At 39.8% G+C, this 26208-nt stretch overlaps 1 protein-coding gene across 4 annotated transcripts in view; it reads left to right on the top strand.

The window, feature by feature from the left end:
• The first annotated feature begins 1080 nt into the window (after positions 1-1080).
• The window catches only part of LOC126379103 (TBC1 domain family member 4), a 60892-nt gene continuing 35764 nt past the window's right edge, over positions 1081-26208 (top strand). The window contains exons 1-4 of one of the 4 annotated variants that reach the window (XM_050027689.1): positions 1081-1272; positions 5565-5699; positions 6687-6775; positions 7287-7392. In XM_050027689.1, coding sequence (XP_049883646.1) covers positions 5580-5699; positions 6687-6775; positions 7287-7392 — 315 coding nt within the window. In that variant the 5' untranslated portion in view covers positions 1081-1272; positions 5565-5579. Of the gene's footprint in view, positions 1273-5564; positions 5700-6686; positions 6776-7286; positions 7393-11766; positions 12298-25085; positions 25175-26208 lie in introns of those variants that run through there. The other 3 variants (XM_050027690.1, XM_050027691.1, XM_050027692.1) reach the window with 3 other exon arrangements.

The raw sequence follows: 26208 nt of genomic DNA on the forward strand, positions 1-26208 counted from the left end.
CATCCCTAATGGTGTGGACAGAGCCGAAAGTAATCAAAAGATAACTTGGTAATGAAGTTCGAAGTCAATTGGCCTATTAGACCATGGGTGGAGAATTTACCTTTGAACAGTTTTAAGACAGTAATTAAACAGAAACTTTGTAAAAAAGGTTAGTGATTATCTAAATTCTAGAAGATAAGAATGCATGGGATTAACTGTCTGAGAACTGAGACTAGGCAGCCAAATTACTAAATTGTATTTATAACCATATTTTATGTACAGTCATGAGCAATATAATGTACCCACTTTAGGACTCTGTCGCACTAACATTTGACATTTAGTGAGATTTACAGTTCAATTTGTCAAAAAAGTTAATGTGACATGGTACCAAAGTGTATACATATTAATGCTCGTTACCGTATATTTTTAAAAGAACGTCTAGGGCCCTGTGCCGAGGTTTTTCTTGCAGCTTCTTTTCCCCGGCTAAATACAGGTTGTGAGAAGCTGCAGTAGTTTTAGGCGGATGAGACGTTCGTTATGTAAAAAATGAAATTCAAAGTGTAACTATGTTACCTATTGAATTTTGAATTCGATTCTCAATTTGGTGATGTTGGATTGAACGCATCGTTTTTAACCAGTTTTTAACTGACAAAATGAGGACATGCTATTCGATAGTGTTTTTATTATCTTTAATTTTTTGAATAAGTACCTAATTTATCAAAGTAAATTTTATTTTCCCAGTAATAATTCTTCATAAGCTGTTTTATGTATCGACACGCATAACATTAATTAGTTGAAGAATGCGATATGGGTCACGTCGCATCAGCCATGCAACAGGTGTGGTATACCGCCATCTATGGGCTAGTAGTGCAATTAACTACGTAAAGTTACTACGTTTACATGAGTTATTGAAGTTCAGCTAATCGACGCTAGATGGCGCTGCTAATAATTTCCATCTCGCTCCTTTTTATAAGGAAAACGAGGCGAAGATATATGTGTTGTCCTTTTCTGTTTACATTTGTAAAAAAGAGATAGCGGATGTTAAAGGCTTGTGTTTTTCCTTCCCCCTTCAATCATCCTATTGTTTTGGTTTGAAGAAAATCGTGTTTCAAAGTGTATTGTCTTAAATATTGTGTTAAAATATTAATATCTTCGTTTACACATTATGGATTTATTGAATACAATGAACTTTATGTTCGTTTGCAGCCACAAAAGTGTGAAATGTGTTATTTTGTGTGAATTATTGATTTCTTCGTAAAGTGTTTGTGTTTTTTCGGTTACAAGCGATAATTTGTAAGTATCAGCGGTTTTATGTATCAATTTACTTTTGTAGCTTCGTAGATGACGAATAAATGAGTAATTTTGTATTTAATAAGTCAAAGTTGTTATGTAAAGCCTTTGTAAAACATTTTGTAAAGTTACCTAACTTAAGGTACCTAGCTACCTAATTTTATTTAAGTATGTTTAAAAAAATACACATCCAAAACTAGATCTGACGTACCTCCGTACATAAAAGGTACCTACTAACTATTGTTTATTCTGGGCCATAAAGCAACACAAGTGAATCTAGGCTAGGTACCTATATAGGTTACCTATTTTAAAAGAAAGTGTTTTTTTTATTACGAATTATTAAAAAAAAATGTCCCGACCGCGCGACGAAAAGGAGAGTAATGTGTTTATTATCGTAGAGCTGCTCTAACTCTATATTCTCATAGGTAGATCATAACTTTTCATAATTTAGGTATAATAGGTAATTTGTCAGAAATGCGGTAGGTAGGTACTACCTACTACCTACCTTGGTATTATAAATAAAAAAAATTGAGTTATAAAAGTAATACATACATAAACTCACGCCCGTAATCTTGCAACCACTGTTGATAGGTACGAATGTACGATGTCGTAAGATCAACCTATCGCCCATACCAGTAGGCCCTCATGTTAGTAAGGACAGAATTAGGGAATTCAATCCCGACTCGAGATCGCAAATTCGAGATTCCGCGGGATTGGAACTACCTATCAATCCCGCGAGATCCCGAAAATTCCGGGATCTCGTCTAGTTCATAAAAAATGTAAAGTTAGGTTCGCTGAAAACAATGAAAACTGCTTCTTTGTGATAGTGAGGTTAATGAAACCAGTGTTTTTTGAAAGAAAACAAATACGTACCTTTATTTTTCAATATTACTAACTAAATAATTTCATTTTCTTTGGAAATCAGCATAATCAAAACAAAAAGTATAACTCAAGGAGATTAGAAAGTAGTTACGGGTGATTTTGAAAGTTGCTCATCATCATCATCATCAGCCCATTAACGTCCCCACTGCTGGGGCACGGGCCTTCCCTATGGATGGATAGGGAGATCGGGTCTTAAACCACCACGCGGGCCCAGTGCGGATTGATGGTTATTAACGACTGCTAATGCAGCCGGGACCAACGGCTTAACGTGCCTTCCGAAGCACGGAGGAGCTCGAGATGAAAACTTTTTTTTTGTGGTCACCCATCCTATGACCGGGCTTTGCGAAAGTTGCTTAACTTCAACAATCGCAGACCGAGCGCGTTTACCGCTGCGCTACCGAGCTCCTCAAAGTGAAAGTAGGTAGCTACCTACGTAAAAAACAAAGCTAGGTATCTACCTAAAAAGACTACTGCCGCCCAATACCGTCAATCTCGAACGGGATCTCGTCATATTGTGCTTCGGGATTGATCCCGAAATATTAGACGAGATCCCGGATCCCGATCCCGAGATCGGGATTGCATTCCCTAGACACGATCCCTCTGTCGAATTTTACGACACATTATTCGCTCCCAGAATAGCATAAAAGTAAAAAATATATAATTATATAAAATCGTCTCATCGGGGCTGCGGGGGATGCTAGGGCTGGTAGTTATTTCTGTCAGAGAATTAGCCTGGCGATTCAGAGGGGTAATGCTGCCAGCCTGTTGGGCTCCTTGCCTCGTTGTGACGCATTGGAGGAGGTGTTTTATTTATAAGATGTGTTTGTTATGCTTTTAATTGTGCAATAAAGAATTATAGATTATATAAAATATAAAAAGTTCAATAGTTTCGGATATCCAGCGCTCCCCATTTGCCCGGCCGTCTAGTTGATGCGGCAAATCTACAACATGTCACGACACAAGCTGCTTATGAAGGGATACACTTCCTCTGTCTTGTCCCTGAAGAGACATACCGTGATGGTGTTACGTAATATTTTTTAAAGTTTTTTATCTTTTCAATTGTTATTTTAAGTTAGGTAGCAGAGACGCCGTTTCCGGGAATGTTACCAAAGTGGGAATGTTCTTACAAAGAGAAGAAATAGTTTACACGCTCGTCTCGGCTTTACAAGCTGCGGGTTCAAGTCCCGCCCGAGTCAGAACTTTTTTGATCAAAATTTTCTCATTATCAAATCAAATCATCATTTATTTCAGACATGATGGTCCATATTACATTAATTAATTACACACTTAAAAAAAAATAAAAAAATAATAATAATAATATATAAATAATTGTGAGTTTCCCTAAGCAAGGGTAAGTGTTATAAAAACAAAGAATATTTGGAAATGTTCTTGTTATAAAAACTCTTTCGTAGTAAGACACTGGCTGGATTTTCTTTGCAAATTGTTCCTTCTTGTATTCTGGTTTTATCTGCATCATCATCATCAATAGTAGTTGGTATAGTTGTGTGTTACTCTGTGTTTTATATTATATATTTGTTATTTGTTTTGTATTTGTTACTGTGGTGTCCCTTTATAATAAACGTTTCTTTCTTTCTTTCTTTCTTTCAATATAAGAGCCACGCTCTTGTCGGTGCAGCATTTCACATGCTACTTTTTTAGGTAAAAATAGGGCAGTGGTTTCCCTTTTGCCTTCCGCCCCGCAGTACTCTGTCTGACGCGAGTGGGATGGCGGCCAGAGTAGAAAAAAAAGCTCTCCAAAAAAAAAACTGCCTAAAGGTTAGGTAATAAAGCTCTTTTTATATACTTTTGCACCTTTTTATTGCCGAACACATTCCCAAAGTCGGAACGTTCACGAGAAGGGCACTCCACTATTAAGTTGGTAAGCAGGTTGAGGTATTGTGTGTAAGTTAATATTTGCTCGCTAATTCGCGCTTTTTACGTCAAGGCTACAAAGTATCGTTAGCTAAGAGCTCTGGCCAAGAGAATCTGTTTATTATTGTAAGTTTACAATCATCGCCTCCCTAGCATTGTCCCGTTTTTCACAGAGTCCGCTTACCAAACCTGAAGATTTGACAGGTCCGGTTTTTATAGAAGCGACTGCCTGTCTGACCTTCCAACCCGTAAAGGGAAAAACAAACCGAAAATGCATTCCTCGGGAATGTGGGTTTCCTCACGATGTTATCCTTCACCGCTGAGCAAGTTATAATCTTTTTTGAACATGAATTCGAAAACAAATTCGACTGTCATTGATTTAGGCCTGTGCTGGATTCGAACCTGCGACCTCAAAGTGAGAGGTAAGCGTTCTACCAACTGGGCTACCACGGCTCATTGTAAGTTTATAATACGATTCAATAATAATATTGAGGAGCTCGGTGGCGCAGCGGTTAATGCGCTCTGCGAAAGTTGCTTGACTTCAACAATTGTTGAAGCCAAGCAACTTTCGCAAAGGCCGGTCATAGGATGGGTGACCACAAAAAAAAGTTTTCATCTCGAGCTCCTCCGTGCTTCGGAAGGCACGTTAAGCCGTTGGTCCCGACTGCAGTAGCAGTCGTTAATAACCATCAATCCGCACTGGGCCCGCGTGATGGTTTAAGGCCCGATCTCCCTATCCATCCATAGGGAAGGCCCGTGCCCCAGCAGTGGGGACGTTAATGGGCTGATGATGATGATGAATAATATTACATTTATAAGACGCAGTAAGATATAAATTGGTGCTGTTTCCAGTATGCTCACGAGCATTAATACTATGTATACACTTTGGTACCATGTCATATTAACTTTTTTGACTAATTGAACTGTAAGTCTCACTAAATGTCAAATATGTTAGTGCGACAGAGTCCTAAAGTGGGTACATTATATTGCTCATGACTGTACACACCGTCCAATTTTATTTTAAGTTATACCTGTCTTTTTCTTATCCGCCGAAAGGGAAAGGAACAGGTAATCCACATGCATAAAAATGGAACACACGTCAATTTTATGCAGAAATTTAAAAGCCCCAATAAATTATATTGACCAAATAACCCGGCAGAATTAAGTTGACAGCACACGTCAAACGGGTTGCATATCGGCGAGATGCCTATTTTATTCGCCCGGATTACTCACTCATTCATTTAAAAATTAACTGTTGCCAATCTTCCGTCTCTTGCATCATTGTGTATTTATTGTGGAATAAATATTTTCTTTCTTTTCCTTTCCTTTACGGCAGATAAGAAAATGACGGGTATCATAACTTAAAATACTTCCGAGCCGGGGTTTCGGTTAATACTTACTGACGTACGTAGCCATTACATAAGCCATGCCAGGGGGCCTTTGGCGGCTCAACAGTAACCCTGATATTTGAGTTGATGGGGTTGATATACAACCCACACGATAGAAGAAGAATGTTTCTAATCGTGACGTCTTTCTTCCAGCAGCACCCATCCATCATGAAGACCAAGTTGACTTCTGTGACCTACCTGGGCTTCACGGCTATGGACAAACGCTTCTCCAATGCCATGCTGCCCTGGTTGCTGAAGGAGATTCGAGCCACTGGAACTCGGGATAAGGTAAGTTTTCGCTTAAAAGCCCTGAATAAGGGGGAATCGTTGACCACGCCGGCAAGGTCGGTATGGGGACGTCCACTTACTGACATCTTTTTTGTGGCATCCTGAGAAATGTGTTTCGAAAGTATATGGTCTAACCAGTATTGGGCTGGTTTTCCCTTCGCGGGTTGGAAGGTCAGACAGGCAGTCGCTTCTGTAAAAAAACAGGACCTGTCAAATCTTCAGGTTAGGTGAGTGGACCCTGTGAACACAGGATAAAGCTAGGAAGATGATGATGAGTTGTGGCGTCCTATTTTCTGGTGCTGATTCACACCATCTAATTTTAAGTTATACCTCTCATTTTCTTATCCACCGAAAAGGTAAGGGACGGGTAATCGTCACTCATAAAATTTATGGAACACCCGCTACACGTCAATTTTCAGAAGAAATTTCAAAAACCCTCTCGAGATTTTATATTGGCCAAATAACCCGACAGAATTAACTTGGTAGCACACGTCAAACGGGTTGCATACCGGCGAGATGACTATCTTATTCGCCCGGGTTATTATTCACTCATTCATTCTAAACTTAACTGCAGTCAATTATTTTTCTATCGTGTGGGTTGTGAGGTGGATTACCAACCTCGTCAACCCTGGTGTCAAGGTTAGTATTGAGCCGCCAAAGACCTGACATTGCTCATATAACGATCACGTACTTATATCAGTAAGTAGTAACGGGGACCAACGGCTTAACGTGCCTAGCACGGATCATCTTACTTTCGAACTATCAGGTGATTAGCCTGTAATGTCCTAACCAAACAAGGGATCACATAGTGATTTTTGTGATATATCCCCACCGGGATTCGACAGTTGTCAATCATCCGTCCCTTTCTTTTTTGGCGGGTAAGAAAATGACGGGTATAACTTAAAATAAAATTAGGAGGTGTCTACAGGAATCGGGGCCTCTTTCTTTCTTAATAATATGTCTATCGATATTATTTCTTGTCAACAGCTAAGCGTAGCCGTAGAAGAAGGCTGCTTCAAGGCATATAACGAAAACTTTGAACCAACAATAGTGCACCGATTAGTCGATATTGTAAGGTAATTTTGTATATACTTTTTATTGATGATTTTGTATAATTTTAGCCCAATTGGTAGATCGCCACCAATCCGCACTGGGCCCGCGTGGTGGTTTAAGGCCCGATCTCCCTATCCATCCATAGAGAAGGCCCGTGCCCCAGCAGTGGGGACGTTAATGGGCTGGTGATGATGGTAGATCGCTTGCCTCTCACTTCGAGGTCGCAGTTTCGAAACCAGCACAGGCCTAAACCAATGATTGTCGAATTTCTTTTCGAATTCATGTTTGGATCATAAATGATTATCACGTGCTCAGCGGTGAAGGAAAACATCGTGAGGAAACCCACATACCCGAGAAATGCATTTTCGGAGGTATGTGACCTAACCGGTATTGGGCTGGTTTTCCCATCGCGGGTAGGAAGGTCAGACAGGCAGTCGCTTGTGTAAAAAACCAGACCTGTCAAATCTTCAGGGTAGGTAAGCGGACCCTGTGAAAAACGGGATAATGCTAAGATGACTTTCTTATTCTCTCCAGGGCCAGTCAAGTCCCCGGCAAACCTGAAGAGTTGTTCTATATACTACTCAATGAGAAGGAGGGTTTGCTGAACTGCTACCTGTTTCGAGCCGGGAGTGACGTTGAGGTGAGTGCGCTAAGATTAAGGAATGCAATCCCGACTCGAGATCGCAAATTCGAGATCTCGCGGGATTGGTAATATCAATCCCGCGAGATCCCGTAATTTTCGGGAAAACGTGAAACGTCACGAAACGTCGAAACGAAAGTTCTCTTTAAAGTTTGTATGGAAATACTGCCCTGTAACGTAACGGTCAATAAAAACGGTCAAACGTCGTACTCTTCATCCATAAATAAAATTCGAAAATACATTGCTTATATTTCTAAATTGGCGTTTTATAATTTATCTTTAATCCCGTCAAATGCTCGATTGACATAATTTTGTACCGGGTAGGAAGCCCTCGGTGCTCCCCATTTGCCCGGCCAAGTAGTTAATGCCATCCATGCCATAGATGTACCTCTGACTACCCCAATTACGATATAGTTTGAGCTTATGTTATTTCTCAAAATGTATACAATATGTCGCCTCCGAAAAATATTTTCTAACTTTTTTCTAGTGAAACTCAGTTTGCGAGTGGTTTATGTTAGCGTTGATAATTATGATAATTTATCATTGTCATCTTGTGATAACAGAATGTGGATTAGACAAATATTTTGAACATTGTTACGTTATAGCACAATGTTACGCATTGTTTTAAGTCTTTTAGTTTTTTAAACGTGCTTTATTGCATGGTATAAGAAGACGATTCATCTAAGAAAGCAATATTGCAATTTGACATTTGCGCATATAAAAGTAAGTGCGCAATGCAAACAAATGTCAAATAGCAATATTTGCTTTCTTAGATGAATCGTCTTCTTATACCATGCAATAAAGCACGTTTAAAAAACTAAAAGACTTAAAACAATGCGTAACATTGTGCTATAACGTAACAATGTTCAAAATATTTGTCTAATCCACATTCTGTTATCACAAGATGACAATGATAAATTATCATAATTATCAACGCTAACATAAACCACTCGCAAACTGAGTTTCACTAGAAAAAAGTTAGAAAATATTTTTCGGAGGCGACATATTGTATACATTTTGAGAAATAACATAAGCTCAAACTATATCGTAATTGGGGTAGTCAGAGGTACATCTATGGCATGGATGGCATTAACTACTTGGCCGGGCAAATGGGGAGCACCGAGGGCTTCCTACCCGGTACAAAATTATGTCAATCGAGCATTTGACGGGATTAAAGATAAATTATAAAACGCCAATTTAGAAATATAAGCAATGTATTTTCGAATTTTATTTATGGATGAAGAGTACGACGTTTGACCGTTTTTATTGACCGTTACGTTACAGGGCAGTATTTCCATACAAACTTTAAAGAGAACTTTCGTTTCGACGTTTCGTGACGTTTCACCATTGTTTTAAGTCTTTTAGTTTTTTAAACGTGCTTTATTGCATGGTATAAGAAGACGATTCATCTAAGAAAGCAATATTGCAATTTGACATTTGCGCATATAAAAGTAAGTGCGCAATGCAAACAAATGTCAAATAGCAATATTTGCTTTCTTAGATGAATTGCTTCGATGTGGCCATTTTAACTCCTCAGGTAAGCTCAAAAGTGACAGCTAACATTTCAAGCTTAGCCCAGCTGACGTCATCCCGCCCTGTGTTGCCATTTTGTAAGAAATAATTTTCCCACGGCCAATGTTTTTATATTTACTTTCCAAGGAAATTTTAAATTTTTAGTAAAAGATTTACGTACTTACAGTTTTAATGACTTTTATATATGTGACAAGTAATGGTTAATTAAATACATTAGTCAGTGGCCCCGATTCCTGCAGACACCGCCTAATTTTATTTTAAGTTATATCCGTCATTTTCATATCCGTCGAAAAGGAAAGGGACGGAAGATTCACAGCTCTTAATTTTAGCAAGAATGAGTAAATGAATGAATAACCCGGGCGAATCAAAAGGTACGTCGCTGGTATGCAATCCGTTTGACGTGCTGTCTACTTAACTGTGTCGGGTTATTGGCGGATGTAAAATTTTTAGACGGTTGGTTTAGATTTGTGCCAAAAATTGAGGTGTGTTCCATAAATTTTATGCTTGTCGATTACCCGTCCCTTTCCTTTTCGGCGGATAAGAAAATGACAGATATAACTTAAAATAAAATTAGATGGTATTTACAGGAATTAGCACCAGTAATTCACTTAATTTTCAATAATAAAATTTACGGCCTTAGAATGTTGGAGATACCAATTTAATGGTAACACTTACGTCATCAATGGGCTAGCAATGGCGGCTTGTCATAGGATTGAGTATACCTGGTCTTCTTATACTATGCTTTATTGTAGAATTACCGCATATTGCAAGGGCCCCGATTCCTGCAGACGCCTTCTAATTTTATTTTAAGTTATACCTGTCACTTTCTTCTTCGCCAAAAAGAAAAGGGACGGATGATTGACAACAGTAACTGTTAATCTTAAAAGCCCCGAGTAACTTTCTGGTGACATGGCTCTGCCCACTCCGTTAGGGATTAAAGGCGTGAGTTTGTAACATACACATGTTTCGTAATAATTACGTTTAAAATCTTATTGTTTGACATTTTAAATAAAATCTTTTTCGTCACAAGTTCACAACTCATGCATAATCTATAGCATTAAATAAGTGTGGACCTTGGACGAATTTAAATTTAGAATTAGAATATATTCGCACTCAGTTCAGCCAGTGCGTCCGAGACTTAAGTTCGATTTTAAAAAATTAAAGGAGAATATCATTTTATTAATTAAAAAGTTTAATTTTAAAATTATTGGCGCGAATTTTGTTTTTGGAAACGTGTATGTGAAAATACCTTTTTATTTTAGTGTGGTTAAAAAGTTGTTCTTAAAAAGTGTAACATAATTACTTATACATATTACTCAAAACCCACTGTTGGGCACAGGTTTCCTATTAATCAACCGGAAGTGTGGAACCAAAAGACAGTTTAAAAAAAAAAATAATTGTGTTGTGTGGACATTTAAAAATAGTATTTTTTTTATCACATGTGTTATTTCACGTGTTCAAATTTTCCGGGGTTCAACGCGTTACATTTTCTTTAAAATTACTCTGTTTATTACACTTATTTACAACAAATATTTCAAATTAGAATTCAATAATATCTTTATTCAGTCGGTAACATAGTTACACTTTGAATCGTCATTTTCTACATATTTAACGAACGTCTCATCCGCCTAAAACTACTGCAGCTTCTCACAACCTGTATAGCCGGGGAAAAGAAGCTGCAAGAAAAACCTCAGCACGTAGATGTATTATACTTGACCCTTTATGATAAAAAAAAAAAACTAACAAAATAATTCTGTTTGGCCTTCGATAGACAAGAATGGAGAATGTTACACCGACAAGAGCGTGGCTCTTAAATTAATGATGGTGAATCTTCTATCGTGTGGGTTGTGAGGTGAATTACCAACCTCATCAACCCTGGTGTCAGGGTTATTATTCAGCCGCCAAAGGCCCCTGACATGGCTGGCATGTAACGACTACTTACTTACATCAGTAAGTAGTAACCGGGACCAACGGCTTAACGTGCCGAATAATGCCGTGATGGTGAATAAGAACTAAACATAAATATTTATTTTTTTAATAACCTACCTCATCACTAATTTTAAAGCCACACTCTTGTCGGTGTTCTCATTCTCCATGCTATTTTTTTAGGGAAAAATAGGGCAGTGGTTTCCCTCTTGCCTTCCGCCCCGCAGTACTCTGTCTGACGCGAGTGTGATGGCGCCCAGAGTAGTCTATTTCAAAGCCGTACTAGGACTCCTGTCCTCCGCCTCTGAATAGTACAATGACCTTAATATTAGTTTATAGTAAGGTCATTGTTAAGTTGCACTTTTATCTACCTGAAGTTGGCACCTACTAAAACAGAAAAAATAAAACTTTAAAAAAAGTTTAAGTACAGTAAGGTACAATGCGGAGGAATTTTTGTCTGCTTCCAACTTAAATGGGATTTGCAATAAAACATAACACATAAACAGTCTATATACACGTCCCACTGCTGGGCACAGGCCTGCCCTCAATCAACCGGAGGTAAGGAGCATACTCCACCACGCTGCTCCACTGCGAGTTGGTGGAAGTGTTTCGGCTAGTAGCTCGGGACCAACGGCTTAATGAAAACTCCTAACGGTTCCCATTTTAAATTACTAATTTATGTAAATTCATTATAAGTACCTTCTATTTATATAAAAATGTGTTTTGTTCTAAGTGTAATAAATTCAAATTACAATTTTAAATTAGTTTAAAAATACATAGTTTATTATTAAACTCGATATTGTAGTAAAAAAAACCTTACCGTTATTTTCGCGCGTAAAAACCCCGGAAAAGCGCACCGAAAAACACCTACTGGTTTCAGAACGTGTAGTGACGTTTGAAAAAAGAAAAACAAGATGCTGAGTTCAGTGTGGTGGCCGCTCGCCTCGCATATAGACGTCTATAGAACCGTCTCGCAGATTTCAAATTTGGAATTCTGGCTCGGCGCTGTACTAATACTTTTTGCTTGTGAAATGGACCTCCTATACTTCCACGTTTTCCACGGCCTGAACATAAACTTCCTTTGACATTTAAAACTAAGTTTTTTTTTTAAAAAAAGTGTTGTGTTTGAAAATAGAACCCAATCGTCTGCCAAGTGCGAGATTCGACGTACGAAGTGTAAACAAAAAACATATGGTACTGGCGGGTTTTGTTTTATTTAATGTCAAGTTTGAATTTGGAATTATTATAATTTTGGGTATTTTCAAGTGTTAATTTGTGTTCCGTGAACGTGTAAATCGATCGATTTGCATTTGAATCGATTAAGTACTTGTTAATGTTTTTATAATGGATTGACGTAACGTTTTATATATGTTTTTAATTGTTTGTGACAATGAATTCAAGCAGTTGTTCACCAGTTGGCGCGGAGATGGAATTTTAATATAAATTGTAAGTATCTAGAATTTAAAAGTTTTTAAATACCCTAACATAAATAAACAGTCTATATACGTCCCACTGCTGGGCACAGGCCTCCCCTCAATAGGACATGGAGCATACTCAACCACGCTGCTCCACTGCGGGCTGGTGGAGCTGTTCTTTACGGCTAATAGCCGGGACCAACAGCCTAACGTGCCATTCGACGCACGGAATCACCTTACTTTTAGAATAGAATAGAAATAATTTATTTTAGATATAAGTATTAGTATAACAGTAGAAGTGAACATTGTAATTACAAACTTATTTCTTAAAAGGGACGCCAGCTCAGCAATATGTTGTGACACTCCGACATTGAGGGAGTGCCACAACGCTGATTTTCAGCTGTGCCCCAAAAAAAAAACACTAAAAAATAAAATATAAATGCTTAAATCTAGATAATCAAAACAAATTAAAATTCAAGCCTGCAATGTTCAAACAAAGGACAGTCTCACAAAGTGATTTCAACAATGTCCTCATCGGGAATCGAACCCGGACCTCCAGATCGTGAGCCCGACGCTCTAACCACTAGACCACGGAGGCTGTTTAAATACCATGTTTATTATAATGTATGCAATCACGCAATCATTGGTACCAAGAGGTTTCCGGGATTTGTACCCGGTTAATGGCAATAGGCTCGTCCCCTGTTACATGGGAGTTAAACATAGCTGGCGAGGAGTGGATGTATTACCATACATCCACTCATCATCATCAGCCCATTAACGTCCCCACTGCTGGGGCACGGGCCTTCCCTATGGATGGATAGGGAGATCGGGCCTTAAACCACCACGCGGGCCCAGTGCGGATTGATGGTTATTAACGACTGCTAATGCAGCCGGGACCAACGGCTTAACGTGCCTTCCGAAGCACGGAGGAGCTCGAGATGAAAACTTTTTTTTTGTGGTCACCCATCCTATGACCGGCCTTTGCGATAGTTGCTTTACTTCAACTATCGCAGACCGAGCGCGTTTACCGCTGCGCCACCGAGCTCCTCAATACATCCACTCCTAACCTGTATACTAAGTAGGTACACTTAGTATACATATACGTATGCGTCTGCCTACCCCTTCAAGGATACAGGCGTGTTGCTTTGTTATATTATACCTACATAAATGATTATCACGTGCTCAGCGGTGAAGGAAAACGTCGTGAGGAAACCCACATTCCCGAGAAATGCATTTTCGGAGGTATGTGACCTAACCTGTATTGGGCTGGTTTTCCCTTCGCGGGTTGGGAGGTCAGGCGGGCAGTCGTGTCTGTGAAAAACCGGACCTGTCTAATCTTCAGGTTAGGTAAGCGGACCCTGTGAGAAACGGGATAATGCTAGGGGGATGATTCAGTTACAGACTGACTCCAGTGAGTTGTGGCTGTTCTGCCTACCTCAATACGGATTGCGGGCGTGAAGTAAGTCTGTCTGTGACTTACTATACAAACAACAGCACTTAACATATCAAACAGACGTTGTAATTTATAAATAAACTTCAGTAATTGAGTTTTACAAAACATAATTACTTAATAAGGAAAAATACTTAACATAAACAGCCTATATACGTCCCACTGCTGGGCACAGGGCTCCCCTCAATCAACCGGAGGGGGTATGGGGGTATGGAGCATACTCCACCACGCTGCTCCAATACGGGTTGGTGGAGGTGTTTTTACGGCTAATAGCCGGGACCAACGCCTTAACGTGTCCTCCGAAGCAAGGAATCATCGTACTTTTTGGACAATCGGGTGATTCAAGCCTGAAAAGTCCTTACCAAACAAAGGGCAGTCTCACAAAGTGATTTCGACAATGTCCCCATCGGGAATCGAACCCGGACCTCCAGATCGTGAGCCTAACGCTTTAACAACTAGACCACAGTGGCTGTTATAATAAGGAAAAATACTTTACCTTAATTATTGAATCAACACAACACAAGCTCACGTCTATATTGTCAATTAACATACCTACATACATAAACTCACGCCTGTTTCCAACCGGGGTGAACAAAAACTATGGAGTTCCATTTGCTTCGATCCTACCTGCATTTGACAGCAGTTTATCTAAACAAGCAATATTGCGATTTGTCATTTGCGCAATGCAAACAAATGTCAATTAATTATAGCACATTATAACGGGTTCTTACCGCGTTTAAATGGGGATATCGGGAGTCTCATATCCCCATTTAAACGCGGTAAGAACCCGTTATTATGTGCTTTAATTATGATAATTACCGCGTAAACTTAAAACAATGTATAAATGTCAAATAAGTAGCAATGTTGCTTTAATGTGGCCTTTTTAACCCCCCCTCTCGTCCCCATTTGTTGATTCCTTCACATTCATCAATCGTTTCACACACAGAAGCCATTCATCAAGAATTGAATTGAATCAATCGTTTCATACACGCACGCCGGATCAGAGTAGTTCGTAAATCGTAATAAACCTTTTCTAAGGACATCTCCTTGATCAATGGTAACTTCTAGGTCCACAAATAATAACTAAAAAATGAATATGTCATTATCTCCGTAGCGTTTTCCCTGTTTCACAGGGTCCGATTACCTAACCTGAAAACTTGACAGGTCCGGTTTACAGAAACGACCGCCTGTCTGACCTTCCAACCCGCAGAGAAAACCAGCCCAATACAGATTAGGTCACATACTTCCGAAAATGCATTTCGCTGGTATATGGGTTATTTCACATGATCCAATCATGAATTCGAAAACAAATTCGACAATCATTAGTTTAGGCCTGTGCTGGATTCGAACCTGCAACCTCAAAGTGAGAGGCAACTTATACCAACTGAGCACTTGTAGTTTCTGAGGTATCGCAATTACCGAGTCAATTACGTATCGCTTTAATTCTATTGATTAGGCGTCCTCTCAATCAAGGGGTATGGAGCATACTCCACCATGCTATATTTTTGACGTGTCTTATTGTAGATTTGCCGCAGATGGCATTAACTACTTGGCCGGACAAATGGGGAGCGCTGAAGGCTCTCTGTACAACGTTTAAGACAACAGGCCTGAGGGTGCCCAGTTGGGCGAACCTCGGTTCAGGGCGTCGTCTGAAACGAAAAATATTTGAAAGAATTAATTGACCATAGTGGGTCTACAGCGATAAGCGCTGATTGAGGGAAATCGTCGACCACGCCGGCGGGGTCGGTATTAGGGTACTTCACCACGCTGAGAACAAACAGTATATCTGGAAAATTTACAAAATGCACGTGTCATTTCGAGGACAAAGAATTAGGAAGTAATTTTGAATTCGATTAATACTTTACACTCAGGAAGTCTCTTGTAAACTGAAATAGTTATTAATGAAATGTTCTAAGACTCTGGGACTTCCCGTTTGTATAGAATTTTGGCTCCTGTCCAGTTACTTCGGGCCATACAATTCTCTTGCGCCAATGTTATTGGGATCATCGTTTTCCTTATATAATACGTATTCATACAACATTTATATTGTTACTATTAATTTATTTATAAAGGTACATACAACATTACAGTGTAACCCAATGTGTTGTATGATGAAAAATCAATATACCTAAATAAAAAATACCGTTAGATATTAGACAATGGTGCTAATTCCTGCAGACGCCATCTAATTTTATTTTAAGTTATACCTGTCATTTTCTTATCCGCCGAAAATGAAAGGGACTGGTAATCGACAAGCATAAAATTGAAAGAACACACGTCAATTTTAAGCACAAATCTAAAACAACCGTCTAAAAATTTTACATTGGCCAATAACCCGACAGAATTATGTTGACAGCACACGTCAAACGGTTTGCATACCAGCGAGATACCTTTTTAATTCGCCCGGGTTATTCATTAATTTACTCATTCTACCTAAAATTAAGAGCTGTCAATCATCCGTCCCTTTCCTTTTCGACGGATATGAAAATGACGGGTATAACTTAAAGTAAAATTAGGAGGCGTCTGCAGGAATCTGGGCCAATATCAATATCAAGAATTTTTCGTCATTCTTCCCTACTCTCTTTTACTCCTGCAAACAGATAAGTACGAGAGCTCTACTGCTTCTAAAAATCCATAGTCCCTTTACCGGCAATGTATATTTTATGTGGCTGCAATTTTATCATTACTTTTCGTAAGATACTGCATACAAAAGTATTTTTTTGATAAATAGCTGATCATATAAATGTTTTTAGCTTTCGCGTGATAAGGAGATCTCTTTGCATGATGGTCGATATGTATTTTATGTGTTATTGTATATTTTATGTTTATTTTTATTTTTTTAAAGAACGTCTAGGGCCCTGTGCCGAGGTTTTTCTTGCAGCTTCTTTTCCCCGGCTATACAGGTTGTGAGAAGCTGCAGTAGTTTTAGGCGGATGAGACGTTCGTTATGTAAAAATTGACGATTCAAAGTGTAACTATGTTACCTATTGTAAACTCTTTCTTCTATTCTGTGCTCACCACGATAAAGGCTTAGCCTAGAGTGGATAAATTTTTAAGTATGTTTAGTCTTAATTAACGTATTCTTTAACAATTTATTGTTATTATAAGTCAAAGCTGCCATGTGTCTTTCATCCCTAATTTAAGAGCCACGCTCTTGTCGGTGTAGCATTCTCCATTCTTGTCTATCAAAGGCCAATTCTTTCACTTCCTTATAAGACACGACGTTCGCCTTCTCTTTAATCTGTTCCATGTAAGCTCTTCTTGGTCTTTCTCTTTCCTTGTAGCTTCCTTTCTATGATGTTTTTAATAAATTCGTCGTGTCTTATTAAGTCTCCAATCATCTTGCCTCTTCTGTCCTCAATGACTCTCAATATTTGTCTCTTTTCCCTTACTCTTACTAGCACTTCCTCATTAGTAACCCTTTCAGTCCAGGACAGTCTTTCCGTCCTCCTCCAACACCACATTCTCATCATTCATTCATTTTGTGTCTTTTTAAAGAAAAAGAAAAATTCATCACCTCCCTAGCGTTATCCCGTTTCCACGTGGTCCGCTTACCTAACCTGAAGATTTGACAGGTCCAGTTTTTTACAGAAGCGACTGCCTGTCTGACCTTCCAACGCGCGAAGGGAAACCAGCCCAATACAGGTTAGGTCACATACCTCCGCGCATTTCTCGGGTATGTGGGTTTCCTCACATGTTTTCCTTCATTTACGATTCAAACATGAATTTGAAAAACAATTTCGATAAACATAGGTTCAAGCGAGAGTCATACGTTTCGACTGGGCTACCACGACTGGGTGAAATAAATAAATGCATAAACGTACTTTTTATAAGTACATCATCAGCCTATTTACGTCCCCACTGCTGGGGCACGGACCTTCCCTATAGATGGATAGGGAGATCGGGCCTTAAACCACCACGCGGGCCCAGTGCGGATTGGTGGTTATTAACGACTGCTAATGCAGCCGGGACCAACGGCTTAACGTGCCTTCCGAAGCATGGAACATTTTAAAAAACTTTTTTTGCCATCCTATGACCGGCCTTTGCGAAAGTTGCTTAACTTCAACAATCGCAGACCGACCGCGTTAAACGCTGCGCCACCGAGCTCCTTCTTATACGGGGTGTAAGTGACATCGTAACGAATACTGAGGGGGAAGATTCAGACCATGATTCTGAGTTGATATCAAGTGGAATTTTCCGTCGCAAAATTCATGATTTTTTTTTTAGTTTTTTTAAATTATTTTAAATTCTATACTTTTGCGATGAAAAATTCCACTTGATATTAACTCAGAATAATCAGCTGTTTCATCCCCCTCAGTATTCGTTACGATGTCACTTACACCCCGCACAAGTACATACTGTACCCATACAAGTAGGTATGGGTGTTAGTGACACCGTAACAAATACTGAGGGGGATGAAACAGCTGATTATTCTGAGTTAATATCAAGTGGAATTTTCCGTCGGAAAAGTCATGAAAATTTTTGTTTTTCTTTTTATTACTTTCTGTTCCATACTTTTGCGACGGAAAATTCTACTTCATATCATCTCAGAATCATGGTCTCAATCATCCCTCAAAGTTTTCGTTACGACGTCACTAACACCCTGTATTTATAAGTACAATAGGTACAATACAAAAACTCTTTAATGCACTTAAATCATATTAAAATATATTAGGTATTATAATTAGATTCCTAGTACAACAGGTGGCCTTATTGCTAAGGTAGCAATCTCTTCCAGGCAACCTTTATGTGTAGGAAACCTACCTATACCTAGGTACCTATTTATTGTTGATATTTTTTTCATTCCACTAGGTACCACATTTTATGATATAAACGAATATTCTATTCTGTTCTTTGTTGATTTTGTAAGTCGTTTTCCTTAGTAACTCACACAGAGGGCGAGGTACTTATGTTAACCTGTCTAATAGAGGTTAGCCCTTAGATCAAACGACCTTTTCGGACTTCAACCTTCATTCTGGTTTACTTGGTTGACCTTCCGCGATGGAAACTATGCAAGTAGGTATAATCGAGGCGTTTTGTTGCGACAAACAGCCTCCGTGGTCCAGTTGAGCGTTGGGCTCACGATCCGGAGGCCCCGGGTTTGAATCCCGGTGGGGACATATCAGAAATATCACTTTGTGATGCCTAGTTTGGTTAGGACATTACAGGTTAGGTCATTACAGGATGATCACCTGATTGTCCAAAAGTAAGATGATCCGTGCTTCGGAAGGCACGTTAAACCCTGGTGTCAAGGTTATTATTGAGCCGCCAAAGGCCCCTGACATGACTCATGTAACGACTACGTACTTATCGTAAGTAATAACCGGGACTAACGGCTGCAATGTCCTAACAAAAGTCACAAAGTGATTTTTGTGATTTGTCCCCATCGGGATTCGAACCCGGGACCTCCGGATCGTAGGTGTGCTCAACCACTGGACCATGGAGGCCGTTACGTCATAATTGACGTCATAATTGAAAATGAAAGACGGTGTTATGAAAATAGATAACTTGGCCGACGCGATTATGATGTAAATGTTAAACAAACACGTCTTACTCGTGGATTCGTATGACAGACATACAAATATTTTTATGTAACATAACATAACCGCACGACTATGTCCCAATTGGGGTAGTCAGAGAAAGAAAGAAAGAAATAAACATTTATTATTCACAGACAGCTCGGTGGCGCAGCGGTAAACGCGCTCGGTCTGCGATTGTTGAAGTTAAGCAACTTTCGCAAAGGCCGGTCATAGGATGGGTGACCACAAAAAAAAGTTTTCATCTCGAGCTCCTCCGTGCTTCGGAAGGCACGTTTAGCCGTTGGTCCCGGCTGCATTAGCAGTCGTTAATAACCATCAATCCGCACTGGGCCCGCGTGGTGGTTTAAGGCCCGATCTCCCTATCCATCCATAGAGAAGGCCCGTGCCCCAGCAGGGGGGACGTTAATGGGTTGATGATGATGATTCACAGACAGACAGACAGGTACATTACATTCAACACAGGACAGAAACCACACGGAAATCAATACACAGAAAAAAAAACAAAACAAAAAGAAAAACAAACCAAAATCATCAAAAAAATAATAAAAAATAAAAATAATATCGCCTTTGGTTTTGGTTTCATACAAGACTATTAACCTCTCATATGCCGAGATACCAGACACAATAGATTTTACATTGTGTCTGGTCGAGATCCGCGTTCCGGTGTTTAAGGGGTTAACCCGGCCCTGACTATTAACCCGGCCCTAAGCGAAGGCGGAGATGGGAGCCATCGGTACGGCAATGCAGGATGGAAGAGGCGAGTCACAGGGACTGTAACCTGGAACCTGACAAGGCAGCAGTAACTGTCAGTACTATTCAGAGGCGGAGGACAGGAGTCCTAGTACGGCTTTGAAATAGACTGCTCTGAGCTTACTTGGCCAATGCGATTATGGTGTAAATGTTAAACAAACACGCGTTACTCGTGGACACATACAAATAAAATAATGTAACATAACATAACCTCACGACTATGTCCCAATTGGGGTAGTCAGAGGTGCTATAACCTGCAAAAGTCTAATCAGTTTCTTGCAAAGTAATAGATTAACAGACTGGTTAATTACATCCGCGGTCCAGTGGTTGAGCGTTGGGCTCACGATCCGGAGGTCCCGAGTTCGAATCCCGGTGGGGACAAATCACAAAAATCACTTTATGATCCCTGGTTTGGTTAGGACATTACAGGCTGATCACCTGATTGTTCGAAAGTAAGGTGATCCGTGCTTCGGAAAGCTCGTGAAGCCGTCGGTCCCGGTTACTTAATGATGTAAGTGAGTCGTCGTGTAAGTGAATGTCAGGGGCCTTTGGCGGCTCAATAATAACCCTGACACCAGGGTTGATGAGGCTGGTATTCCACCTCGCAACCACGTTGCGAATATTCTCGTTGTAAAAACTCTTTAATAGTAAAAAACACTGGCTGCTTATTTTTGCGAATTGTTCTTTCTTTTACGGTCACGAGCATTAATCTGTATACACTTTGGTACCATGTCACATTAACTTTTTTGACAAATTGAACTGTAAGTCTCACTAAATGTCAAATATGTTAGTGCGACAGAGTCCTAAAGTGGGTACATTACATTGCTCATGACTGTACTCTGATTCTATCTGTCTTTAGGCTAGGGTATTAAAGCTCTATTTACATAAGCTTTGCGCATTTTTACTGCGGGGAACTTTCCCAAAGCGGGAACATTCCCGTAAACGGAACATTACTGGTCGTGTGGCCTCGCTCTTGTCTAAACCGGAATAGAACCGGCCACCTACGTCACCTGACTACCGCCTGTTTTGACCCGTGGATCAAGCCACGTCGTTTGACATTCAATGTTGTTTTTGCCTTATTATAGAATAGAATAGAATAGAAAAAGTTTATTATAAAAGGACGCCACACACAAAAAAAAGTCAACAACATCATATCAAATTTCCACTAAAACAATTACAAAAAAGCAAGACGGATGTTTGTCGAAATGACCATAAGGTGGTGGTGGACGTCCTGAGATAAAAGGGCCTCACTCAGCACAAGTCGCGGCGTGAACCACGACGACGCTGGTATTATGTGGACCCTGTTAGGTGACGCACGAACATCGTATTCCATAAACATGTGTTAATGGTGTGTATATTCAAATTCAATTCAAAAATATACATTATTTATTTATTTATTTATTTATTTATTTACTATGGTACATCAATTATTTTAATAGAATTAGAGTGTACATAGACAAATATTATCGCAAAGATGTATACGTAAATACTTAAGGTTAGAATAAAAAAGAAAGTTATTAATATAGGTAAAACTAGTAAACAAATGTAATAATATAAACAAATACTATTATATTAATAAATATTACGTAACATAATAAACAATAACATAACATGGCATCACGCCTGCGTCCCCAAAGGGGTAGGTAGAGGTGTATAGTATCAATATACTTGACATACATCCACTCCTCGCCAGCTATGTCTAACTCCCATGTAATAGGAGGCAAGCGTATTGCCATTTTTTTTAACGTGACTTATTGTAGATTTGCCGCAGATGGCATTAACTACTTGGCCGGACAAATGGGGAGCGCTGAAGGCTCTCTGTACAACGTTTAAGACAACAGGCCTGAGGGTGCCCAGTTGGGCGCGAACCAATCAGGGCGTCGTCTGAGAGGAAAAATATTTGAAAGAATTAATCGACCCTAGTGGGTCGATAGCGATAAGCGGTGAATGAGGGAAATCGTCGACCATGCCGGCGGGGTCGGTATGCCTATTGCCATTAACCGGACACAAATCCAGGAAACCACGTGATATCAATTATCTATGATCCAAACATGAATTCAAACTCATAAAGTCCAATTCTTTTTATCGTGTGGATTGTGAGGTGGAATACCAACCTCATCAGCCCTGGTGTCAGGGTTACTATTGAGCCGCCAAACGCCCCTGACATGGCTCATGTAACGACTACTTACATCAGTAAGGTAGTAACCGGGACCAACGGCTTATCATGCCTTCCGAAGCACGGATCATCTTACTTTCGGACAATCAGGCGATCAGCCTGTAATGTCCTAACCAAACTAGGGATCACAAAGTGGTTTTTGTGATATGTCCTAACCGGGATTCGAACCCGGGACCTCCGGATCGTGAGCCCATCGCTCAACCACTGGACCACGGAGGCTGTGACGTCGTATAACTGCAATGAGTAATGATGATCATAGAGTCAAGATTACGTTGATTATAATTTCCTGACTCACTACAGAGTTCCTAGAGTTACCTACGATAGAGATCAGACTTGAATCCCACTTCTGGGCATAGTAATAAACTAGACATAGAATAAGGAATAATACTAGGTATAGAACGGCAACTCTCCGCTCCCAGCGTCTGAGCTAGGTTTACCTCACCCCCCTCGGTCTTACTTTAGTCTTCAATCGTATGGCGTCAGACGTCACACACACAGATGCGCGTGTACGATATTGTCAATGTGTAGTGTGTGTCAAACGAGTTGTTTTGTATCAAGTGTTTAATAAGAAAAAGAAAGAAAGGGTTACAAATGAGGAAGTGTTAGTAAGAATAAGGGAAAAAAGAGAAATACTGAGAATTATTGCTTCTATGCTGTTCTGGGAGCAAATAAAAAACATAGAAAACGTTCAGCTGCTTGTCTTCCCGGGCATGTCGTAAAAACCGACAGAGGGATTGTGTCCTCTAACATGATGGACTAATGTTATGGGCGATAGGCTGATCCCTTATCACCATAAGGTTCATCATATCCAGCTTACGACATCGTATCAACAGTGGCTGCAAGTTGTCTTTGATTACTTGTGGCTCTGCCCACCCCACTAGGGATTACGGGCGTGAGTTTATGTATGTATGTATGTATGTACTGAGAATTATTGAGGACAGAAGAGGCAAGATGTTTACCAATATTTTATTTTTATTTTTTTAAAGAACGTCTAGGGCCCTGTGCCGAGGTTTTTCTTGCGGCTTCTTTTCCCCGGCTATACAGGTTGTGAGAAGCTGCAGTAGTTTTAGGCGGATGAGACGTTCGTTATGTAAAAATTGACGATTCAAAGTGTAACTATAACTATGTTACCAACTGAATAAAGATATTTTTGAATTTGAATTTGATGATTGGACACCTAATAAGACACGACGAATTCATTAAAAACATCATAGAAGGAAAGCTAGAAGGAAAGAGAGGAAGGGGAAGACCAAGAAGAGCTTACATAGAACAGATTAAAGAAAAGGTTAACGTAGTCTTATAGGGAAGTCAAGGAATTGGCCTTTGATAGACTGGAATGGAAAATGCTACACCGACAAGAGCATGGGTCTTACATTGACGATGATGCTTAATAAGTGTAAACAGAATTTAGTCAATATTTTCGAATATGTTAGAATATATTTACTTCATAACTACTCATGTCTCGCAGATTTGTGTTCAAATCTAATACAATTATGCTAATGAATGATAATAGTACATAAACTGGTTTGACGCCGATTGACAGCGTCGTAAAACATTATTAAATATTTATTTATTGTCTTATAAACATGTTTAGGTAATCGGATTTATTTACGAAAAGAAAATTAAACCAAAAAAAAATTCCGACGAGGACGGGATTTGAATCCGCAACTTTTGCCAAGCCGGGACGAGCGTGTTAACCACCACCGGGGCCTCCCCCTGTCCATGCGAAATTCTTTCCATCTATGTATAATAATAATAATAAAAAAGTTTATTCAGGTAAAATCTACGACACACATATACATTTACAACATGAAAATATACACACATTAACATTAATATTTAGTTGAAAAACATAAAGGTATATGGGTGCCGCAGTTCACCAAAAAAGGCCAGGGTTCAGTGGAAATTTACCCAGAGGGCAACACTGATTTTCAACCCACGCCGATCGGTGAAACGCGAGTACCCGCACAATAGATGTATCATCATTAAGCATTTATTTATATTGTGTTAAATTAATAATCTTGTTTGAATCACTTGATTTTACTCTGGGCGCCATCCCACTCGCGTCAGAGTACTGCGGGGCGGAAGGCAAGAGGGAAACCACTGCTCTATTTTTCCCTAAATAAGTAGCATGGAGAATGCTGCACCGACAAGAGCGTGGCTCTTAAATTGATGATGATGATGATGAATCACCTGATTGTCCGAAAAAGTAAGATAATTCCAAGCTTCGGAGGGCACGCTAAGCCGTTGGTCCCGGCTGTTAGCCGTTAAAACACCTCCACCAACCCGCATTGGAGCAGCGTGGTGGAGTATGCTCCATACCCCCTCCAGTTGATTGAGGGCAGGCCTGTGCCCAGCAGTGGGACGTATATAGGCTGTTTATGTTATGTATGTTATACTAGATACACTGTACAGCTGGAAATTCATATACTGACTGACTGACTTCTCCCTGACATAGTTGTTGTCCCAGAAGGAGCGTCGAAAGAAAATGATGTATGGGGGTGTGATCGGGACCTCCCAGTGAATATGGGAAACATTCCAGATCTTGGAAAACTGCTCCGCATCAGGGAGACACCCTACGGCCTGGCGCAACTATTATACCTGGTTCAATTTTTTTTTCACAAAACCTATTCAAATCCTGGTCAAATTCAATCGCCGGCGAAAAAAACTAAATGGCGGAAAAACAAGATGGCCGTCATACAGTTTCGTACAAATACAGAATGCTTTTAGTATAAACGTCAAAACAAGAAATTAAAAAGTATTAAAAAGAAATTACTCAAATGTAAGTGTTGTTGATGGGCGGGTTTTTTTTATACATAAATAAATAAATCTTATTATCATTCACACACGTAGGCATACGATTAAAATACATGTTTTAAATTGCTTTTTTTCTTTTTAAACAGATTAAAAACAAGAAAACATGAGTCATAGTCCAAACCGGCCGCCATTTGGCTCGCATTCTGATACGTCTGCCATCAATATCAAACAATTGGTAAGGGCGCATGATGTGACCTGAAGGGTGCTGGATCCCTCGCTCATCACCAATAGATGGCGTAAGTGGAGCGGCGATCAAAACCATATAATTTTGTCATAGATAAACTAAACCAAATGAGCTCTATAACCTCCGTGGTCTTGTGGTTAGAGCGTTAGGCTCACGATCTGGAGGTCCGGGTTCGATTCCCGATGGGGACATTGTCGAAGTCACTTTGTGAGACTGTCCTTTGTTTGGTAAAGACTTTTCAGGCTTGAATCACCTGATTGTCCGAAAAAGTAAGATGATTACGTGCTTCGGAGGCACGTTAAGCAGTAACCACTAGACTGACGCTCTAACCACTAGACCATGGAGGCTGTAGAGCTTATTTAGTTTAGGTTATCTATGACAAAAATAATGATTTCGATCACCGAATGGTGTGGCTACACTAACGCCATCTATTGTCGCCGAGCTGAAGTCCCAACATCCTGAAAGATAATGTTTTGAGCATGCTATGAACTAACTTTCTTTCTGAACTCTATTTTTCTATTAAGTTTTATTGCTTTAGAGTGGAACTGCCTCATCGCTCTTATTCCTTGTCTGTCACTCAGAACCGACTGAGGTGAATTACCAACCTCATCAACCCTGGTGTCAGGGTTACCATTGAGCCGCCAAAGGCCCCTGACATGACTCATATAACGACTACGTACTTACATCAGTAAGTAGTAACCGGGACCAACGGCTTAACGTGCCTTCCGAAGCACGGATCGTCTTACTTTCGGACAATCAGGTGATCAGCCTGTAATGTCCTAACCAAACTGGGGACCACAAAGTGATTTTTGTGATATGTCCCCACCGGGAATCGAACCCAGGACCTCCGGATTTTGAGCCTAACGCTCAACCACAAGACCACGGAGGCCGTTTTAACTTTTGTCTGTTTATTTATCATAACATGGTGTTGCCAGTAAGAATAATTGGTGGAATTATTAGATCACGTGTAACACAATGGTTGTATGGACGCGATTTCAATTGCAGTTAGGGTTGCCACTTACAAA

The sequence above is a fragment of the Pectinophora gossypiella genome, chromosome 28 (genome assembly GCF_024362695.1).
Source record: "Pectinophora gossypiella chromosome 28, ilPecGoss1.1, whole genome shotgun sequence".
In the NCBI taxonomy this organism is placed as follows: Eukaryota; Metazoa; Arthropoda; class Insecta; order Lepidoptera; family Gelechiidae; genus Pectinophora; species Pectinophora gossypiella.